Source organism: Poecilia formosa, unplaced genomic scaffold (assembly GCF_000485575.1).
Source record: "Poecilia formosa unplaced genomic scaffold, Poecilia_formosa-5.1.2 Scaffold254, whole genome shotgun sequence".
NCBI lineage: Eukaryota > Metazoa > Chordata > Actinopteri > Cyprinodontiformes > Poeciliidae > Poecilia > Poecilia formosa.
The window spans coordinates 212,754-231,104 of record NW_006800193.1 but is presented as its reverse complement, the minus strand read 5'-3'; the positions used below and the strand labels follow the sequence as shown (position 1 = coordinate 231,104).

At 39.1% G+C, this 18,351-nt stretch overlaps 2 protein-coding genes and 1 long non-coding RNA gene across 4 annotated transcripts; 2 read left to right on the top strand and 1 right to left on the bottom strand.

Annotated features, from left to right (window-relative positions):
• Positions 1-91: 91 nt before the first annotated feature.
• Positions 92-3,489, top strand: rfxank (regulatory factor X-associated ankyrin-containing protein). 2 transcript variants are annotated; one of them, XM_016680701.1, is made up of 10 exons: positions 92-184; positions 282-386; positions 538-636; positions 1,551-1,616; positions 1,694-1,794; positions 1,883-2,008; positions 2,126-2,192; positions 2,294-2,374; positions 3,051-3,096; positions 3,173-3,489. In XM_016680701.1, the coding sequence occupies exons 2-10, from the start codon at positions 284-286 to the stop codon at positions 3,174-3,176; spliced, it is 693 nt and encodes a 230-aa protein (XP_016536187.1). In that variant the 5' UTR covers positions 92-184; positions 282-283; the 3' UTR covers positions 3,177-3,489. The 2 variants fall into 2 exon arrangements, with proteins under 2 accessions (XP_016536187.1, XP_007570101.1); XM_007570039.2 differs by having other exon boundaries at positions 3,051-3,489.
• Positions 3,364-6,434, bottom strand: nr2c2ap (nuclear receptor 2C2-associated protein). Its single transcript, XM_007570040.2, has 5 exons — positions 6,346-6,434; positions 6,174-6,264; positions 4,849-4,954; positions 4,671-4,738; positions 3,364-3,906 (listed from the first exon to the last, which is right to left on the bottom strand). The coding sequence occupies exons 1-5, from the start codon at positions 6,381-6,383 to the stop codon at positions 3,784-3,786; spliced, it is 426 nt and encodes a 141-aa protein (XP_007570102.1). The 5' UTR covers positions 6,384-6,434; the 3' UTR covers positions 3,364-3,783.
• A 5,870-nt stretch (positions 6,435-12,304) lies between these two features.
• Positions 12,305-17,972, top strand: LOC107838429 (uncharacterized). The gene is made up of 3 exons (XR_001664487.1): positions 12,305-12,377; positions 17,362-17,417; positions 17,541-17,972. It is a non-coding gene; the product is annotated as an uncharacterized LOC107838429 (long non-coding RNA).
• Positions 17,973-18,351: the final 379 nt, after the last annotated feature.

The window sequence follows — 18,351 nt, the reverse complement described above, 5'->3', positions numbered from 1 at the left end:
ATTCAAACGATATTTCATCTTGTCTGTTCCCTTAACATTGTTTCTAACAAGCAAAAAAACTGAACAACGTGAGAAGTGTACTTTCTAAACTGTTCGGAAACCGAAACGATCCGGTGTTCGAGCGGAAATTTTACACTTTCTGTTTTCCCAAAAGGAAGTGGGTCTGCGAATGTGGCTGGATGAGGTAAGGAATTTTCCTCGTAGATTTGATAAACTATGTTTGTTAACTCTCACTTGTTTGTGCAGACACACAATCTAGTATCAAATTGTTTTTTATGTAGTTATGATGGAGAGCAGAGATGATGAAGAGGTTACAAATGGCCATCACATTCAGCAATCTAATGCTGCTGAACATTCTTCCAGTTCAACACGTGGAAATTCAAACGGTATTATATCTTCCAAATGTGCTCACATTCTTGACACCTTACACTACCAGAGTCACCTGAGGTTATCTGATTAAGATAGTCTTAGATTGGCTGGACTGTAAATAAGATATCACCACTAACATGGATGTGTTTTCTCTGATTGGTACTCTAGAGATGGATGTGGAGGAGGATGACATCTTTAAACACTCCACTACTTTGACCAACAAGCAGCGTGGGAATGAAGTAACAGTACGTCCAGCAACATTAGACTGTAAGTAAACACACTTAGAAACTTGCAGTTTCAAAAATCAGGAGACTATTTGCAGGCACAAAAGTCCACATTAATTTGGGACTTTTGATGGCGCGTCCTAGGCATGCACACAATTGCAGTGTTTAAAAGAAAGAAAGAAAAATAGAAAACAAGAATTGAGTAGAACACCTGTAATTGATTGTATGTTTTAGATAAGCTTAATATAACCTGGAATATGTTGGAGCACCAGTGCCACTGCCCACAGTGACAATAGTTAACAGCGCCGTGAACTGTAAGGGTGCACATCTATGGGGAACTATTTGAGCTGTTTGGCCACATTGACAAGAAGTACATTTGGTTTGGACTTGTCAAAATGTGGTTCTCAAAGATCAGAGTGCCAGCTGTCCACCATGATGGACAGCTGGCAGCTCAAATCCTTCAACACCTTAACAATTGTGCCATTACGTATTTCAGTGCCATCCTCAGTCATATTGATAAATTCATGGACAATGCTTAAAATTGTGCTTGAATTTAAAAGTTCATTTAAATTTGGTTGGTTGACCCCAAAAAAAGTGGTCATGTATTCAGCCAGAGGCTGGTTGAAAGCTACGAAAAGTATTCCGTAGGGTTATTTATGGCTAAGAAACATTTACCCAAATATTGGTCATGATGATTTTATGTATTAGACAAAATCTGCAACATATTCAAATGCCCAGTGTTTTACAAGATCTCTGAAGTTGTTTGTCGTATCAGTCCATCCAGATGAAAAAAACAAACAAACAAACAAAAAAAAAAGATAAAAAGTCGTCAATTGTTAAAAGCCCAAATTGGTTATGACTTTTATTACCCCCACAAATGCGTGCAACCCTCTGGTCAAAACTGTAGGTGTTTCATCATCGTTTCTGGATTATTTGTATCGGTTATTTTTTTAACAGCTCTGTCCATACATCAGCTGGCAGCTCAGGGTGACGTTTCACAAGTGGCTGCACATGTAAGTAAAGGTAAGAAAATCCCGTCCTGTTGTTTTGAAAAGTACACGATTCTGCATTTCCGAGCACTTCGTGCTTCTACCTTGCAGACAGTTCAGTGCTCACCACGCAGGATGATCGGGGTTTTACACCCCTCATGTGGGCGGCTGCGTTTGGAGAAAAAGCAATGGTGGACTTTCTCTTGGAAAAGGTTAGGAAAAACAAAAGACACGCGTTACATAGAAACTCCTAGTGTCATTTTCAATAAAATAAAAATTTCATAGAAATATATTTTAAAGGGTGCGGATCCCAATGCAATCGCAAGGGAGCGAGAGAGCGCCCTGACTCTGGCCAGCTCTGGCGGCTACGTGGACATCGTCGAGTCTCTCCTCAGACATGGAGTGGACATTAACACCTACGACTGGGTACAGCTGGGACTTTAGACATTTCCTTCACACATGCTCAAGATACATCAGGAGAACAAGTTATATGTTACAACATAACCACTGTTTTTTAATTGTTTTTTTTGTTGTTGTTCTCAGAATGGTGGAACTCCTCTTCTTTATGCTGTACGAGGGAACCACATCAAATGTGTAGAAGCTCTGCTTGGTACATTGCATGTCTTTTTTTATACAAAAAGAAAAAAGAATATATAAAATAATAACACTTGGTTAAAGCAGGTTTATTCTAACAATGGTAATCTCTTGCAGCCAAAGGAGCAGATATGACCATAGAGTCAGACTCTGGCTACAGTCCGATGGCCTTAGCTGTTGCACTTGGGCACAAAAAACGTATGTATTAGTTTGCTCTAAGGCGTTACATTTGCTCTCATTTTGTCATGTTAAAACTACAAACTTCATTGTATTTTATTAGGATTTTATGTGATAGGAAAAACCCCCCCACACATTTTGAATACAAGTTAAGTTAAAATTTTTAATCAGATTGTTCTGCCCTTAGCTTTTAGTGGCTTGTTGTTTGACGTAACCCGATTTCAAACCACCCAACAAATTTATTCATGGCCTTCTTGTTCTACACGACTGTTCACAAATGTTCTTTAAAAAAAATAAAATAAAATCCAAGGCCTTCAAAGTGCAGCTGTAGTTCCACTGAGATTAAAATACACTCAAACTATTTACCCACTTCTGGTTATCTGTTGCACAATATTTTATTCAGGGATGTCAAATTATAAATAAATATTACAACCACAATTTCAGATTTTTGGTTTAAAAAAAAAAAAGACCACCACAAATCCATCACTACTTTTTCTCTCTTTTTTTTTTTTTTGCATGAAATCCCAAATAAAGAAATTAAAAGATTATAGTTGTAATTAACCAAAATGTGTAAAAGTTAATAGAATATGAATACTTTTACAAGGCAATAATTACAATTATCGATTTAAACCATTTTTACAGGGTGTTGTCATAAATGATCTGTAAAAAAAATTTCTTTTACATTTTCCCCCTCTAGTTCAGAAAGTGTTGGAGGACCACATCTTGAAACTCTACAAGCCAACATGACGTCAAAAACCCAACATGATGTCAAAAAGCCAACATGACGTCAAAAACCCAACATGATGTCAAAAAGCCAACATGACGTCAAAAAAACCCGCAGAAACATTAGGCAGAAGACGCTTCGTTCGCATCCGTGCAACATTAAGAGACGGTAAAAACATCCGCCACGTCGACAAACCACAACAGAAGACAGAAATGTAAATAATTGGATTTATTTATGCACTTACAGTTTGTTTGTTTTTTAAAAACCCTGATTTTTTCTTTTTGTTTTTTTTAATGACAATTTACGTAAAAACTATTTTGAAAGAATGAATGAAATGTCAATTGTTCTGTAGAATTGTTCTGAATGGAATTGGGGGGGAAAAAATTAAGCTTTAATAAAATGCTATTTTTCGATAAAGCGGTCGTGTAATTCAAAAGGCACAATATACGTTTCTAAACGCAGCAAACTTTTTTAACGTCACTATGGCCGTCAAAGTGTCCAACGTGTGCATTTTCTTGTTTTACTGACGTGAAGTGAAACTTCCACACAGACGTCTGAACGCAGCAATACCAAAAAAGGCCACGTTTGCATCAGTTCACAAGGTGGCACTACCAGATGACATGTTTTCCAAGTGTCACCACACCACCCTGTACTTTGGCCACGGGTCATTTCCTCTCTCATGAGAGCATTAAAAAAAAAAAAATGCTCATGAGGTTTTTTCCCCCAAAATGTCCAAGGAATAAACAACGATTCTCCCAAAAAGGTCGGTGCTGTTCTCAAACAGTATTTTTACTTTGTCCACGGTGGGGGCCTCCTGTATGGGAAAGCTGTGGGTGTGGAGTTAAGAACGAAATAGGGGGGTGGTGATAATGAACAACATGGTCAGAAAAATATTGTCCAATAGCTATTATGAGCCGAACAGAACAGCAACAGGAAGCGTGCTGTTGTTCTTTTGAAGTTACGTTTCTTTAAGAAGAGCAAATTCGTAAAATGGTTCCATTTTCTGGTTTATATTAACCGCTGGACATCAAGAAAAAATATTAGGCAATTAATTTAAATGTTTTTGTTCTGATTGTAAAAAAAAAGAAAAGAAAAAAGGCACTCAAAATGGTTTTAAGCCATTAATAATATACTCATTTCATCGAGTCATTTTAATGTACAGGTGCTTCTCAATGCATTTTTTTTCAGCTGCAAAAGTGAAAATCCAACTTTATAAATTCATCACACAAATATTAATGAGTCTACAATTTTTTTTTTTAGACAAGTAGCAGGGAACAATTATAAACATACAAGTTTCACTTTTTGAAGTAAAATATTAACAATGTATTGTCACCTTCCCAAAATTATGCTCCAAGTGATTTTTTTCCAAAAGTAATTTTGGCAGGAATAAAAAAAAATCATCACTCCCTTTTAACTGCCAAAATATAAATTAGGCAAAAAAAAATAAAAATAAAAAATCACTTTCAGCAAAAAATGACTTGAGTGACAATATTAAGTTTTCCCCTAATGTTTAATTTAATGAGAAGCACCTGCAGACGTGTCTTGCGAACATGCATGACTGCCGTCCTAATGTAAATGTTTAAGTGAGGATATCTGAAGACAGTTATTGTCCTCTGGGTAAAACTGGCTCAGCTCTGTGAAGTCTCCGTCTTTGCGGCAACCTGCAGAAAGCACAGACACAAAAATAGTGTGCATCATCTTGTCACGCTCGCTACAGGAAACTCTAAAGTTAGAATGGCAATTACTTCTTTCAAGAAACCGCAGCGTTTACCTTCTAATCTGCATGCTTTAGCCGAGAAGCCTCCCTGGAATTGGAGTTTCACCTCGGAGACTTTAACAGATTGGGGAAACTCCAGCAGCACCCACTGACGGTCCCCCTGACAAAGAGAAGACAGCGATTGAGCCACAGTGTAACGTGGACGGTACAATATGTCATTAAAAAAATGCATGAACTCCTGGAAGTCTAGAAAATATGCTGCACATTGGAACAAAACCCTCATTGTTTATAATCGTTTCGAGTAAATACGTATTCAACCAAACTCAAAAGAAATTCTGATATCTTTCGTTCTGATTAAATACAAGAAGATTTACATGCAGCATGTTCAGCTGAAATAATTATTTTTGCTGACAATCATTGTTGTTGACGTTAAAAGATTTAGGATTTATTAATATGTTGCACTGCAGTTGCACCTTTAGAAAGCAAGAGCAACATATCTGCAAAAAAAAAAAAAAAATCTTAAGTCTTGGTCAATTATTATCCTAAATGCCCAACAGAATGCTAATGCTAATGAATATTTTGTAATACTGTGCTCGGTGCATACACTTATTTTGAATTCTTAACTCGATAAAAGCCAACTGTAAGGCAAACGGCATCATTTAATGTCTCGCTTATTTATAAAAAGCATCCTTAGCAATATTAGGCCAACATGGTGTCAGCCTTGAATCTCTTCTAGTCAAGTCTGACTTTCAAGAAGAAGAAATGTTGGGGGGAATCCCAAATTATAGTAAGTATGAGGACTTTAAGTTAAGCAGCATCTGAGTTGAACTAACCATCTTTGGCTGCTACACTCACTTTTTGCACAACAGAAGAAGAAATTTGAGAAACCAGATAAACAAAAACAGAGGAACCAGATTTTAGGGTCAAAGTCGGTATGCTACGGGGATTAAAGAATGCAAAGAAAAGTGTCCCCACACCATTATGCCACCTCCAAACCTTTTTCTTAATGTGTACACCAAATTCTGATCAAACCATCTGAAGGTTACTCTGACATATGCCAGGAGTCTTTGTTAACACAGTTAACACCTGGGTTTTTTATTTTTATTGTTTCACTTCTTTTGGAATATTCTCTGGAAACCCGAGAGGATGTTGTTAGTCAAAACCTCAATAAATAACACAAAACAACAAGAGGTACAAAGTCACTTAAATCCTCCTTCTTTCTCATTCTGAGGCTTGGTTTCTAACTCAAGTCATCTCCATTGGACTAGATGTCAAAATCAGCTTTATTTCTTCACGTTGCAGCACTGTTTACTGTAAACTAAAAATAAATAAATAACATGGACTTGGAACAAAGCTGTCATTTTTTTGTTGTTTTTTACCTGGTCTGAGTTCCAGCAGGTTTCTTCATTACAGTCGAACATGAACTTTTTCCCAAACTGCTTTACGTCTCTGTTTAACACTGAACTCACCCTAAAAGGGCAACATTTGGGGGGTATTTAGTACCTGAAGGAGCACAGTAATTATTTCTGAATGAATACCAATTTTATTCACCTGCTTTGCGTTTCGCTACAGATCAACTGAGAAGCCATACTCACAAATTGCCGTCAAGCGTTGTGTCCACGTGATGTTTTTACGACGGCGACATCATGGAGCGTCATGTCTCCCACGGCCACTAGATGGAGCGCTCGATCCGTCTTCACGTTCTCCTTGAGGTCATAAGTAAAACATTTATGTCTATTACTGACATCACAGAAAGGGGAAAGAAAAGTCAACGCATATTCATTAAGATCTCGATAGATAACACACTGTATTATTTATTTATTTTTTTTTTTTAAACTCTCGTTGGTTAGTCAGGTGTCATTACAGTTCTCCCTGCCATGATCACTGTTGACCGAGATAAACAATCAGAAGAGAGAGGACCCTGGCCAGTGAAGTTGAACCAGTCAGCTTCAAATGACGAAAAGATTAACAAAAGGGAAAGGTTGCACACGTTGAGGTTTTTTGCCATTTCACAGGTGACTGCATATACGGCACAAAAATAATCAAAAATAATGTCAGCTCAAGATTTTACAGCTTTTCCCAGGGACCATGTCCCCACGTCTCTGTTTCATAGCCTGGGAACCAATAACACAGAAGAGCAAGTGTGTGTGACTATGTGTGTGTATTTGTGAAGAGGTTAGCCTATTCATTACTGATGGAGAAGTCCTGCTGAGGCTTGGTCACAGAGTCCCCTCAGTGTGGATAATCAATAGGTCTGAAATACAAAACCTGATGAAACCCAGGCTCCTTGAAGACTGCCCATAGGGGAGTACTGAAGGGTGATTGTATTGTCAGGTTTGGACTCTGCCCAACCCCCTTATTCGGGAACCCCCTCTGAGACACGCACACACACGCACCCAATCACATTCTTACCGTATCTGCACCCAATGTCACTTTGACTTTGTGATCTATTAGAGGAAATGCTTGCTCCCAAACAGCGATTAGGTCGATGCAAGAAGGACACCCACATGACGTCCAGGTGGGAAATATTTCGGGCTTAAGAATGCGCTTCAGCAATTCATTCGGTGGAAACCACTTTAGTTGTTTGGCTGGTTTGTAAACACCTTTAAGTATATTTAAAGCTGTTAATCAGACGTGCTGCCTCAACAATTAACTTACCAGGTGCTCATTAGTCCGCATGACAAAAATAATGTCCTGAACCGAAGCCGTGTGCGATGCCCACCTGGCAAACAGTCCCACGAGGGTCTCTCGTGAGTGAGTGATGAGCTGTTGTTCTGACTCATAAAATGGTGCCCATGTGGGTCTCTAATGATCCCAAGGTGGGCTGCAAGTGGGTAATTTATTCTGAGAACACATATGTGCTCTTTTTGTGTCACGTACGAGACTAGATAGAACCAGACAAACAAAGTGGTCTTAAGGTGGTTAGCTTGAAACCTAAACCGGAAGACAACATTGTACCCTTTATTTGGGAAACTTCAATATATGTATCAGCAAATTCAGAAACTCAATGTCCAGTGCCTATAAAAAGTATTCACCCCCTTGGATGTTTTACATTTTACGATATAAAAAAGTTTTTTTTTTTTTTGTCAAAAACTTTTTTCTCAAAAAAATAGCCCTTTAATCTCAAAGTTAAAACTGATTTTTTACAAAATAATGGCAACTGAATTGAGATATTTGGTATAAAATATGTGATTGTATAAATATTCATCCCCTTCAAACCATTATTTAGTAGACAGGCCTTTGGCTGCAGTCACAGCATGGCGTCTGTGTAGGCAGGTCCCAGTTGGGTTTGCACACCTGGACCCTGCAGATTTTCTTGAAAATCCGTTCCAGCTCTGTCAGGTTGCATGGAGATGAGCTGTGAACAGCCCTCATTAAGCCCTACCACAAATCGTCTGTCAAATTCCAGTCTGAACTTTGACTTGGCCACTCCAAAACATCCGCCTTGTTGTCTCCAAACCATTTCTGTGTAGCTTTAGCTGGACGTTTTTGGTTCAGTGTTTTACTGGAACATAAATGCTCCCTGAAGCCGTACTTCTCTTGCAGATGGAAACAAATTTCCATCTAGGATTTTATTTTTGATCAATTTGTTTCATCTTCTTTTTCAGAAAACCCTTCCCACAACATAACACCGCCATGTGTCACAGTGGGGATGGTGGCGTGTTTGTTGGTGTTCAACAAACATAGTATCTTGTCTAGTGGCCAAAAAGCTCCATTGGCCTCACCAGACCAAAACATCTTTCTTCCACTTGACCATGGAGTTTCCCAAGTCCCTTTTGGCAAACTCTAGGCAAGTCCTTCATTCCCACTCTCCCATAAAGACAACAGGTGCTGCGTGCAGAGTCTCTCCCATCTCAGCTGCTGAAGTTTCGAACTCCTTCTAGAAGTCAGAAGCGTCCTGGTGGCCTCGCTCACTGGTCTCCTTCTTGCACACTCACTCAGTTTGTGAGGACAACATGATCCAGGCAGATTTACACATGTGTCATATTTCTTCCATTTCTTGATGATGAAATGGAAGAACTGAACTCCAGAGGATGTTCAGTGCCTTAGAGATTCTTTTTTGTTTCCATCCCCTGACTTGTTCTTTTCAAAAACCTTTTTTCTGATTTTCTTGGAGCTGTGTCCTTGGGTGAAAGACCTTTCCTGCTTGTGGCATGATGCTTGGTAGTCTGCCCCAGGTTAGCTGTGGATACAATGTAGCTCACTACCATCAATGGCTACATTGTAGTATAAAGGTCGTTGGGCCACTCTGGACAAGATAAGGCACAACACAAGCACAGGCCATTCACTAGTACACTTCAAAAAATTAGAATATGATTTAAAAGTGCAATATTTCTTGCTAGTCATTTCAGAAAGTGATGATTAGTGATTATGGCTTCCAGGTAAAAGATACCCAAAATTCAGTATCTCAGACAATTAGGTGTGCTATTACAGCTGTTTAAAAGAATTCCTACATCTGCTGCTTGAAGTTACAACTTTTTCCTATATAAGAATCATTAAATCAGAAGGTGCTTGGAAGATAAAATGCTGTGGTGCATGCACCACGGGAGGTCAATGTGGCAGGTTCCTTGAAGATTTGGTGTTTGAAGTTCAGACTACAGTCTCCTAAGAGGGACATTTTTGAGGCTGGTGCAGATGTCAAACTGACATTCTTTCTGGGAAGGTTCTGGATAAATGGAGCTTACTAAATCAGTGGGGTTTTTCAAGCAGTGTATGCTGCCGGTAACTTAAATATGATTTAAAATCTTATTGAGATGTTTGAATGTTTAGAACAAAATAAAAGTGAACAAATCTGTAGTCCATAATTTAAGAACCTTAATGAGTCTGTAGATGTATTCTTCATAAGTTGTCAGGAATTAATCTATCGTGAAGCCCCTCAGTGGTTGCAAATCATTCAGGAAGACAACATTTGGTGTTGTTTGAGGCTTGCTAACTTCAGCAAGACAGGAAATGGGATGAAACATGAGGCACATCTGTCAAAAACTGCAGTAATTACCAGGATATTGAGTTTGGATGCTGCAGTTCCTCGTTTATTTCCATGTAGAAATTTTCTGCTGCCGTTTAAATTAAGCTCTCTTATTGCGTTATTTAAGAAAAAAAAAACAAAAACAGAACTTTGTTCTGCTGTCTTAATTTTACAGTAATCTTAGTGTTGGTTGGTTAGTAAGTGGGCTCATGCTCTCACCTCAAAATGATAATCACAAGAGAAACAAAGTACAGTAGCAAATTGAAACAAGAAAATCTTATTTCACCTAACACCCAGACATTTCAAAGATTTTACCCAACAATTCATTAAAAGAAAAAAATAAAATGAGAAGCTGGAAATAAGGCCCAAGACACTGTAAGCTATACAAGACGGAGCATATGGTGATTTGCAAAAAGCAACAAGTTCGTAAGCTTGCCTTTGAAAATTTGCACATTTTAGGGACCAGAAATATCATAGTCCAAACACACTGACAAAGCAGATGACGGTTTAAAAAACAGAAAAACAACAAAAGTAAAATAAAACTATGTTTTAAAACTATGTTTTAAAACATCCAATTATCAGTTTTCTATATCCCCTTATCTTTTCAGGAGCACGGAGGTGGGGGTGTGGAGGGCTGGGGGAAGCTGGCGCCTGCCTCCAGTGGTCTAAAAATACAATATATAATAGACATTTTCCAAAACACAATGTTCTAAAATGTGTGCCATGTGTGCATGCAAAGATGGCTCAAAAACAAAAAAGGATTTTTCAAATCCTAAAACAAATTTATAGACTGAACAGAAATGAAGCAGCAGAATGTCTGAGCTACATCCAAACACTCATAAGCATCAATAAATAAAGGCAGATGACGTCACAACAAACGCACCATAGCTGAGATTTAAAAAAACAAACAAATAAAAAAGAAAAACGGCTTTAGTAAAAACTTAGTATTATGTGTTTTTCCTCATTCACATATTTGGATGTGTACACAACATGCTTTCACATACTGAGCTGGTTTTGACAATCAGTTGACCTTTAGAGGGTGTTGTTTGCTCCATGCAGACCACATGTATAGTTCGTAACTGGATGGAAGCCCAACCTCTTGTCAATGTTGTCATGATATGTTGTATTTTCTGCCAATATAACTGGATGCTGTAAATTCAGAAGTGGACCAACATGTCGCTGCAGCTTCGCACCATAGAGGGAGATAGACTGATAGGTGAAACAAAGCCAGGAATACAGCATGAGAGTGGACACACTTTGCTTTGCTAGTTAGGAGATAAAGAACACAAAAATAAAAATCAGAAATCAAACACTCTCTAGAGACTTGTTTACCAAGACCAGACTAGCTGATGCCTGTCAGTGGACTATAAGACAGGTGTTTTGCTGCTACATATAGCTGCAGGCAGGATTTACAATTACCAGCGGTGCGGTTCCTGAAGGCTGTGTATAGTGCAGTGACAGGTCATGGTTCATGAAACGTGCCTTTTCCTCCTTCATGCACCAGCAGTCAGAATCCCTGCTTGCTCGTGATGTGGTTTAAGGCCCAAAGGACAAGCTTCGATTCCCCCCACCCCTTACGAGCCCGTAATCCCACAACCATAACTACACCCCTGGCCTCTGATATCTGAGCCCATAGTAATGAGTGAAGCGCCGGCAGGTCTCACAGCAGACTGAGGTGTGATGAGATGCTTGAGCGTGTCATTTTATGGTTGGGTCATGTGGATTTGTCCTGAGGAATAGCAGGGGATTTTGCAGCTGAAGAAATCACTGTTGAATGTACGGGTTCTGGTTGTAGAGGGAGAACAGAACAATGGGAGAGAAATTGGGTGGAGGGAAAAGGCTGTGACATTCTGTTGTTTCTTGAAGGTGCTGGTGCATTTTGCAATTACACACCAGCTACAGAGAAACGACTGGTGCTTGTTTTCCTTCCTCTGAAGTCAAACACTTGTCTGTGTTCTCTACCCTCAGGCGAAAGCTGCCAAGTCTTGGAGGAGAGCCAATTCTTATTGTATGTTTTCCAGTGGGTGAGAATGTCTACACTAACAACACAAACCCTCATCAGCTTAATCTCCCACTGCCTCCCTTCCTTCTCAGGATCGGAACTTGTGGAAATGAGTGGCGACAGTCATTTTGAATGTTTCCAAAATTTGTTGCAACCAAGAACTTTCATGTACTATATTTGGAATTTTATGTGACGAAGCAACACAAAATTATGAGCTGAAAGCAGGATGTCTCGTAGTCTCTTCAATCCAGGGCCATCAGATGTCACTTAATAAATATAGTCACCGGTGTGTGGTTTAATGACGATATAAATGCATCTGTTCTTTTAAGGCCAAATAAGGCCTTTTAAGGCCAAATAATATGCTGCACAGCTTTGGGCAGTATTTCTCAAATAGTGAGGGAGAAGGTTCGAGAAGCAGGTCTTTAACCATGCTTGACTGATAAATAAGCGTCCGGTCACTAGGTGGCAGTAGTGGTCAAATTAAACAACAGGCTGCCTGTTCAAGCCAATAGAAGAAGTAGCCTACACCGACGCTGGTGTAGATACAAAGCGCGGATGTTTTGAAGTATGTCAACCACTATAGAGGTGGCAGTGAAAAGATAAACGGCGCCAGAGGTTAGCAAAAAGCAAGTATGACAGATAATTTGATTCTTTTATTCATTATTTGTTAAAGCAGTACCAGTAGTACTCCTCATGTTAGCACAGTGTAGGGTTCTCACGCATTTATGATTTTATTTTTGTACAACTTTAATCGTATTTAAAACACAAGCAAAACACAAACAGAAAAGACCTTTTAATCTGGCCCTATACGCCGTTGTAAGCAAGTATCTGTAGCTCGCAGAAGAAGATTTTACTTTCTACAAACTCCTGAGGCTATTGTTGTTGCAGCAGTAAATATAGCAATAACTCACTTCATGGCAGGGGTGAATACATTTTTGGAGTTAAAATATAAAGCTATTTCATTCTTTTTATGACCATGCAAAAGCCCAAGCATTACTGCACCGAAGCGCTGTTGTAAAAGTTCACAATATTTTACCATAAATGTCCATACTGCACTATTTAATTCAGTGGGCTAGTAAAGTACTCATTCATTTTAAAAAATTTTTACACAGATGTCACATGTAACAAATGAGCTCAAAACTATGTCTTTTAATGAGAATTTATGTGCTAGACCAACAGAAAATAGGACATAAAAGTAACATTGAATACCTTTGGTGGCATGTTTTTTTCCATTCACTCCCCTTGAGTCAATTTGCAGACCTACCTTTTGTTGCAATTTCAGCTGCAAGTCATTTGTTTCTTTTTTTTTTCCCCTCATTCGTCAATGCAAAATAGCTCAAGCTCAGTCAAATTGGATGAAAAGGATCAGTGATCAGCGATTTTTCAATTTGCTTTAGGTCTGGTAAACGACTAAGTCATTCTAACATGAAAATGTATTGATTTAAACCATTGTGGGTCCGGCTGTGTATGTTTTGCTATTGTCCTGTGGAAAAGTAAACCCAGAGTGTTTTCGCTTTCCTTTAAGGATTGTATTTACCTTAATCATCCCATCAACTCAAAACCAGCTCTGAGCTGAAGAAAAACCATTAATATTCTCTAATTAATGCTCTCCTTGCCAGTCGTATTGCGACTGGTAACCTTGGTCTTTATGGTGCTGTTTGTTCATAAACGTTCTCCGAGACCTTCACCGAACAGCTGGGTTTGTAGGATACTCAGTTTAAATTTCATATGAGATACTCTGTTTACCAATTACGTAACTTCTAAAAGCTATTAGTTTTATTTAGGGGGGAAAACAAGTGAAGCAGCATGAAAAGCGGCTCTAAATAAATGCATAAAGAAAATGCCAGCCTTTTCAGATTTGAAAACTATGCGTCTTACCTCTTACATTTCACATTCTAAAAACATTTGAAAGGTGTGAATACTTTTGCACTGTATGCAGTTGTGACTTGGAATAGAGAAATAAAAGAATAAACTACTTTTTCAAGGAATGGGTAAAGTAGGCAATTGTATTATAGTCAAGTGAGTTAGTGATTAGTTAAATACATGTTTTGGAAATAGTCTGAATCTAACTGTGCTAGCCCTGCATCTATGTGTTTCTAACTTCTTCACTTTGGAAGTCATGAGATGAAGCTTTGAATTTTTCTCAAAATCAGGTCATCATTTCAACAAGCCATTTTGCCATGAATTGTCGCATTTTCATTTTACATAAACACAGACATTACCGGGATGCATGTATCAAAATGGCAAGGCAAATATCTGTATTCTACATCATGATTGATTCTACATTATTTTTTATTGAAAAATGTTGTGTTTTATGATGATTAAAGAAAACAGACTCGGGTACCAATCTGAAAACACATTAAAATATGTGAAAACAGATACAAAAACATATATTTAAAACAGACTTTTTTTCCCCTCCCAGTTTTTTTCTGCTTTTGGAAGCACAGCTCATTCTGCTTTGTTTGAGGAACTCCCTCGAAAAAATTTCAATTAGCCTTACCGCATCACCCTCCCCCTACCTCACAATAAGGACGGAGAACCACTATTCGCCAGTGTGAACTTGTGAAAGAAAACATTGTACGCCTATAGGAGCTAGAGAGAATTGGTATTGCAGGCCGTCACCGAACACAGCAACATACTTCAAACTGAACAAAGCTGGAGAGATGTGCAGACAGCTGTGATTGTGCATCTGAACTACAGAGGCCATCTGTTTTAACCCCTAGAATTGTTTCTACAACAATTAAAGAAGATAGCGCCTCCAATTAGGAGTTCTCCGTCTCATTAAAGCTTGTTGTTTCTTTGTGAATGTGACAGGTGGCAAAGCCCTGCTTTGTTCCTAAGGGGGTGGGCGGGGTTATGTGTGCAGGTTTGCCGAGGTGACAGTGTGGGTACGGATGTGTCACTGAGAAGATCTGGTAGGTGTTAATGCTGCAGAGTGAAGCAGCAAAGTGAAGAGCGCGAGGGGGATGTTGGTTTGCACAAGCCGATCAGGGGTTGCTTGCGTTCCTGGCGTGCACTGCGCGGTCCGTGTGTTGGCATGTGCTAACACGTGGAGGTGTTTTCCAGCTGTCAGACGGGCTTCCTCCTTAATCTATGCAGACAGGTTTGTAATTGGAGCCCTAAATGGAGAAGGGAGGAACCCGCATCTGATGGTGCACCCCCCAGCCTAAAAGATGAAGAAATAATAGAGGTGGAGGATGGGCTTGGATGTGTGTGTTTAGAGGGGTGCAGATGGGTTAGTTGGTGTGGAAGTGGGGGGTTCGAAGTACAAAGACAAGGCGACATGTTGTCCTGGGGATCAGGGGGCTCTCAGTCTGTCTCCGAGGCAACAGCATCAGTGTCTGGGTCGATTTGCTCAATCCCCACCTGCTCGCCCACTCAATCTGGCCAAAACCAATTGAGTGCCTCTATGAATGGATTCTAAAAGCATCGCTGATTTTTGTTTCAGTGCGTTTCATATGCATTTCAAACACTTTCACTTTCAAATCTCCCAGTCGTAGACCTCACAGTAATGCGGCCACGTCCTCTGGTCTCGGCTTCCTCTCACAAGCACACCCACAGCACAGGATGATGAACTCGCTAGACAGGTGCCATACTGCTGAGAATGACAATTTGCCTTTTGGAAATCAGTTTCTGGCTCCATTGTGTTCCCTAAAATTGAGTTAGTCCATCAGTAGATGCTCAACAGTCCCCCGTTTTTCCCTCCCACCCCCCTTTCTCTGCTTCTGTAGAGCCTTTAATGATAAAGTTAGAAGAGGACTGTGCTTTTATGGTAATGTTTTAAATTAGAAAAGCGTAGCACATTATGCAACTCCGAGAGAGAGAGAGGGATGCATTTTGTGAAAGTTGTAATAAAAAGTTATTGTGCTGGGGAGCAGGCAACGGTGCACAAATGGTAACATGTAATTATTGTTGGGATTCAAGCAACTCCTACTTAAGGGCTGAAAATGCATAAGTATATAACATAAGTACCATAAAGCAAAGATCGCTCTGTTCCAACTCCATTACAGCAGACTCACAGCAGCTTGTGTGGCATTTTTTCCTGATGGGGTCAGGCAGTGTGCAGCAAGAGCAAACAGCAAAGACAGCAGTTGGTTAAGCCTCATTAACTACAACATTTAAAAGCAGAGAAGTTGTCTGTCAAAACAAGTGGTTTGGAGATCCATCCATCTCAAGCTCTCCTACAGAACCATAGGATAGACCATCCAATCATGTTGTCTTGCACAGGATGCAGGACCGAGCTGGCTGTGGTAGGAACGGTGCTCTGATGGCTGGAAGGTAAAGACACCAATCAGGGTAACTTTCTTGTTGCATAACGTCCACATCCAGCTATCTGTAGTTACATTATCTGCTTATTAGTTATATTGTATCACCTGTAAGCATTTTCATACAGTTATCTTGGAAAATAGCAACGTTACCAACTCTCATTCTTCTATGAGGTTCAATCACTTTTACACTAGTTCTCACTTCATGAGCAGCCAAAGCAATTTTTCAAACACTGCTGATGTGACTCAATATTCTGAACACAGTGGTATTTTGTTCCACATTTTTAGTGTCTTCAGCAAACCACGGTGGATGTTTTTTTTTTTTTAATGTGCAGCTTTTTCAGTTGTATTCATGACAAAGTATTATTGACCAAAACATATTATTAGATGTTTCGTGAAAATTATTAAGTATTAGTAATTTCACACTTTAATTTTCTTTTTTTTTATGCTGACCTCATTCATACCAGTCTCGTCCCTTTTGCTATTCAAGAACTGGCAACTCTGCACATAAATTTAAAAGGAGAGATGGGAGATTAACCAGCTTTTGAAGAAAAAAAAAAAAAACGCATCAGTGAAATCAGCTTAGATTGAATATTTCACATCGCCACAGTAAGATGGAAGGTGGATGCACCTTTGGGAAACGGTGGTAGAAAACAAATTGGTGTTTTCTTTGCTCCAGATGCAACCTTTTAGTTGCTAACGACACTGCATACCTACAGAGATGTGTACCTTTCTTCATCATATGGATTAAAAGTTTTCATGCATGGGGTTTCCAACAAGAAGGCGACATACAATCTAAAGTGTGACAGCGTTCTCCAGGTGGCAGCACCAACCTATCAGAAACTGAACAATTTTCTACACACCATCAATGTTCAGAAAGAGAAACAACATCAAGAGATTTCATAATCATAGTGTGAGCTACGTCTTATAATTGCTAAGAGAACAAAACGCAGATTGCCAAGTCTTTGAAATTATTTTCAGATGTTTATTTGAACTCCACCAGAGTTCAAATAATCCCCTTAACTATTACTGTGTTTCAGGTTGCTTTTAACTCAACTGAGAATATAACAGTGAAAAGTTGACTCAAAATAAGCAAGTAATATGGATTAACATGAATGTTGTCATTTCAGTTATTTCTGTTTTGACCAACAGCATAATTATGACTGAGTGGACTGCTGATGTGGGCTTTATCTATGCCGCGCTCCAGCTATCAAACATGCCACTGTCCCAGATAGTATAATTTTCTCTGAACCCCCTCCGGTGCATTTTTAAAACGGGATAATTGTGTTTTTCTGCTTTGTTTACAATTCAGAATTTTTCCAACTTGTCTGCAGGTGGTGAAATCTAAATGCAATTACTTGGAGAGTGAATGGGAATAGTCTTGACTCAGGTGATGCATCAACATCAAGGGGGACTGATATCGGGCGGTGAAATATGATTTTCTCTGCATCTGCTGAAATAAGTTTCCAACCCTGGTAAAATGAAAACAAACTGCTCTGTTTGCCTTCCACAGCCTGTTTACCAGATGCGAAGGTGTGGATGGTTGGTGAAGTGACAGAGAAAAAGGAGAAATGAACTCTATACACCTAATATCTAAAAGAATATGGGAAGGTGCGCCATTCACAGAAAGTAGACATTAAAGATGGATATGGAAGTTCAGGGCTGCACACACTCTGCTAAGAATGAGATTATGGAGAGAAATTTGATTTGCTCTTTCATCTCTATCTGAGCTTCGTGCTCAGAGAGATGTGGGTTTATGAATGTGCTATAACAACATACCCAGCACACCAATACTTGATTCCTCGCTGCAGTGCAGACTGTGATTCAGAAGGGTGTAGTTCAGATGTCTTAAAAGGGGCGAAGTGGGGAGATTTTAATCGACAGTCAGTCAGACAGCAGAGGCAACAACCTCAGCTATGAATTTCGGAAAAACTTTCTTGTCAGGATTTTTTAGTTCAAGACTTTTTTATGTGATGCAAAAGGTACACTTTAACAATAAGAAAAGAATAATAGCACTGGCTGTGTTTGCCATGACTAGATATGTTCCCAAACAACGTATTTGTTTTTCCTATAAATGTGCAAACGGTTAGCTGGTCTGGATTGTATAACCAGTAAGTAAGAATTTTAAAGGGACTAATGGAAAACCGCATTGGTTTTGACAGTGTGGTGTTTAATATTCTCGGTATACTCATCCGTTCTTAAGTCCATACTCAACACATTCTCTTTTATTAAATGAGACCTTGATTTAAAAAAGAAAAGTTTGAAACAGTAACTGGAGAAGTCAAAATATTGTTAAGCATAAGCTTTCAATTAATTGATGCCAA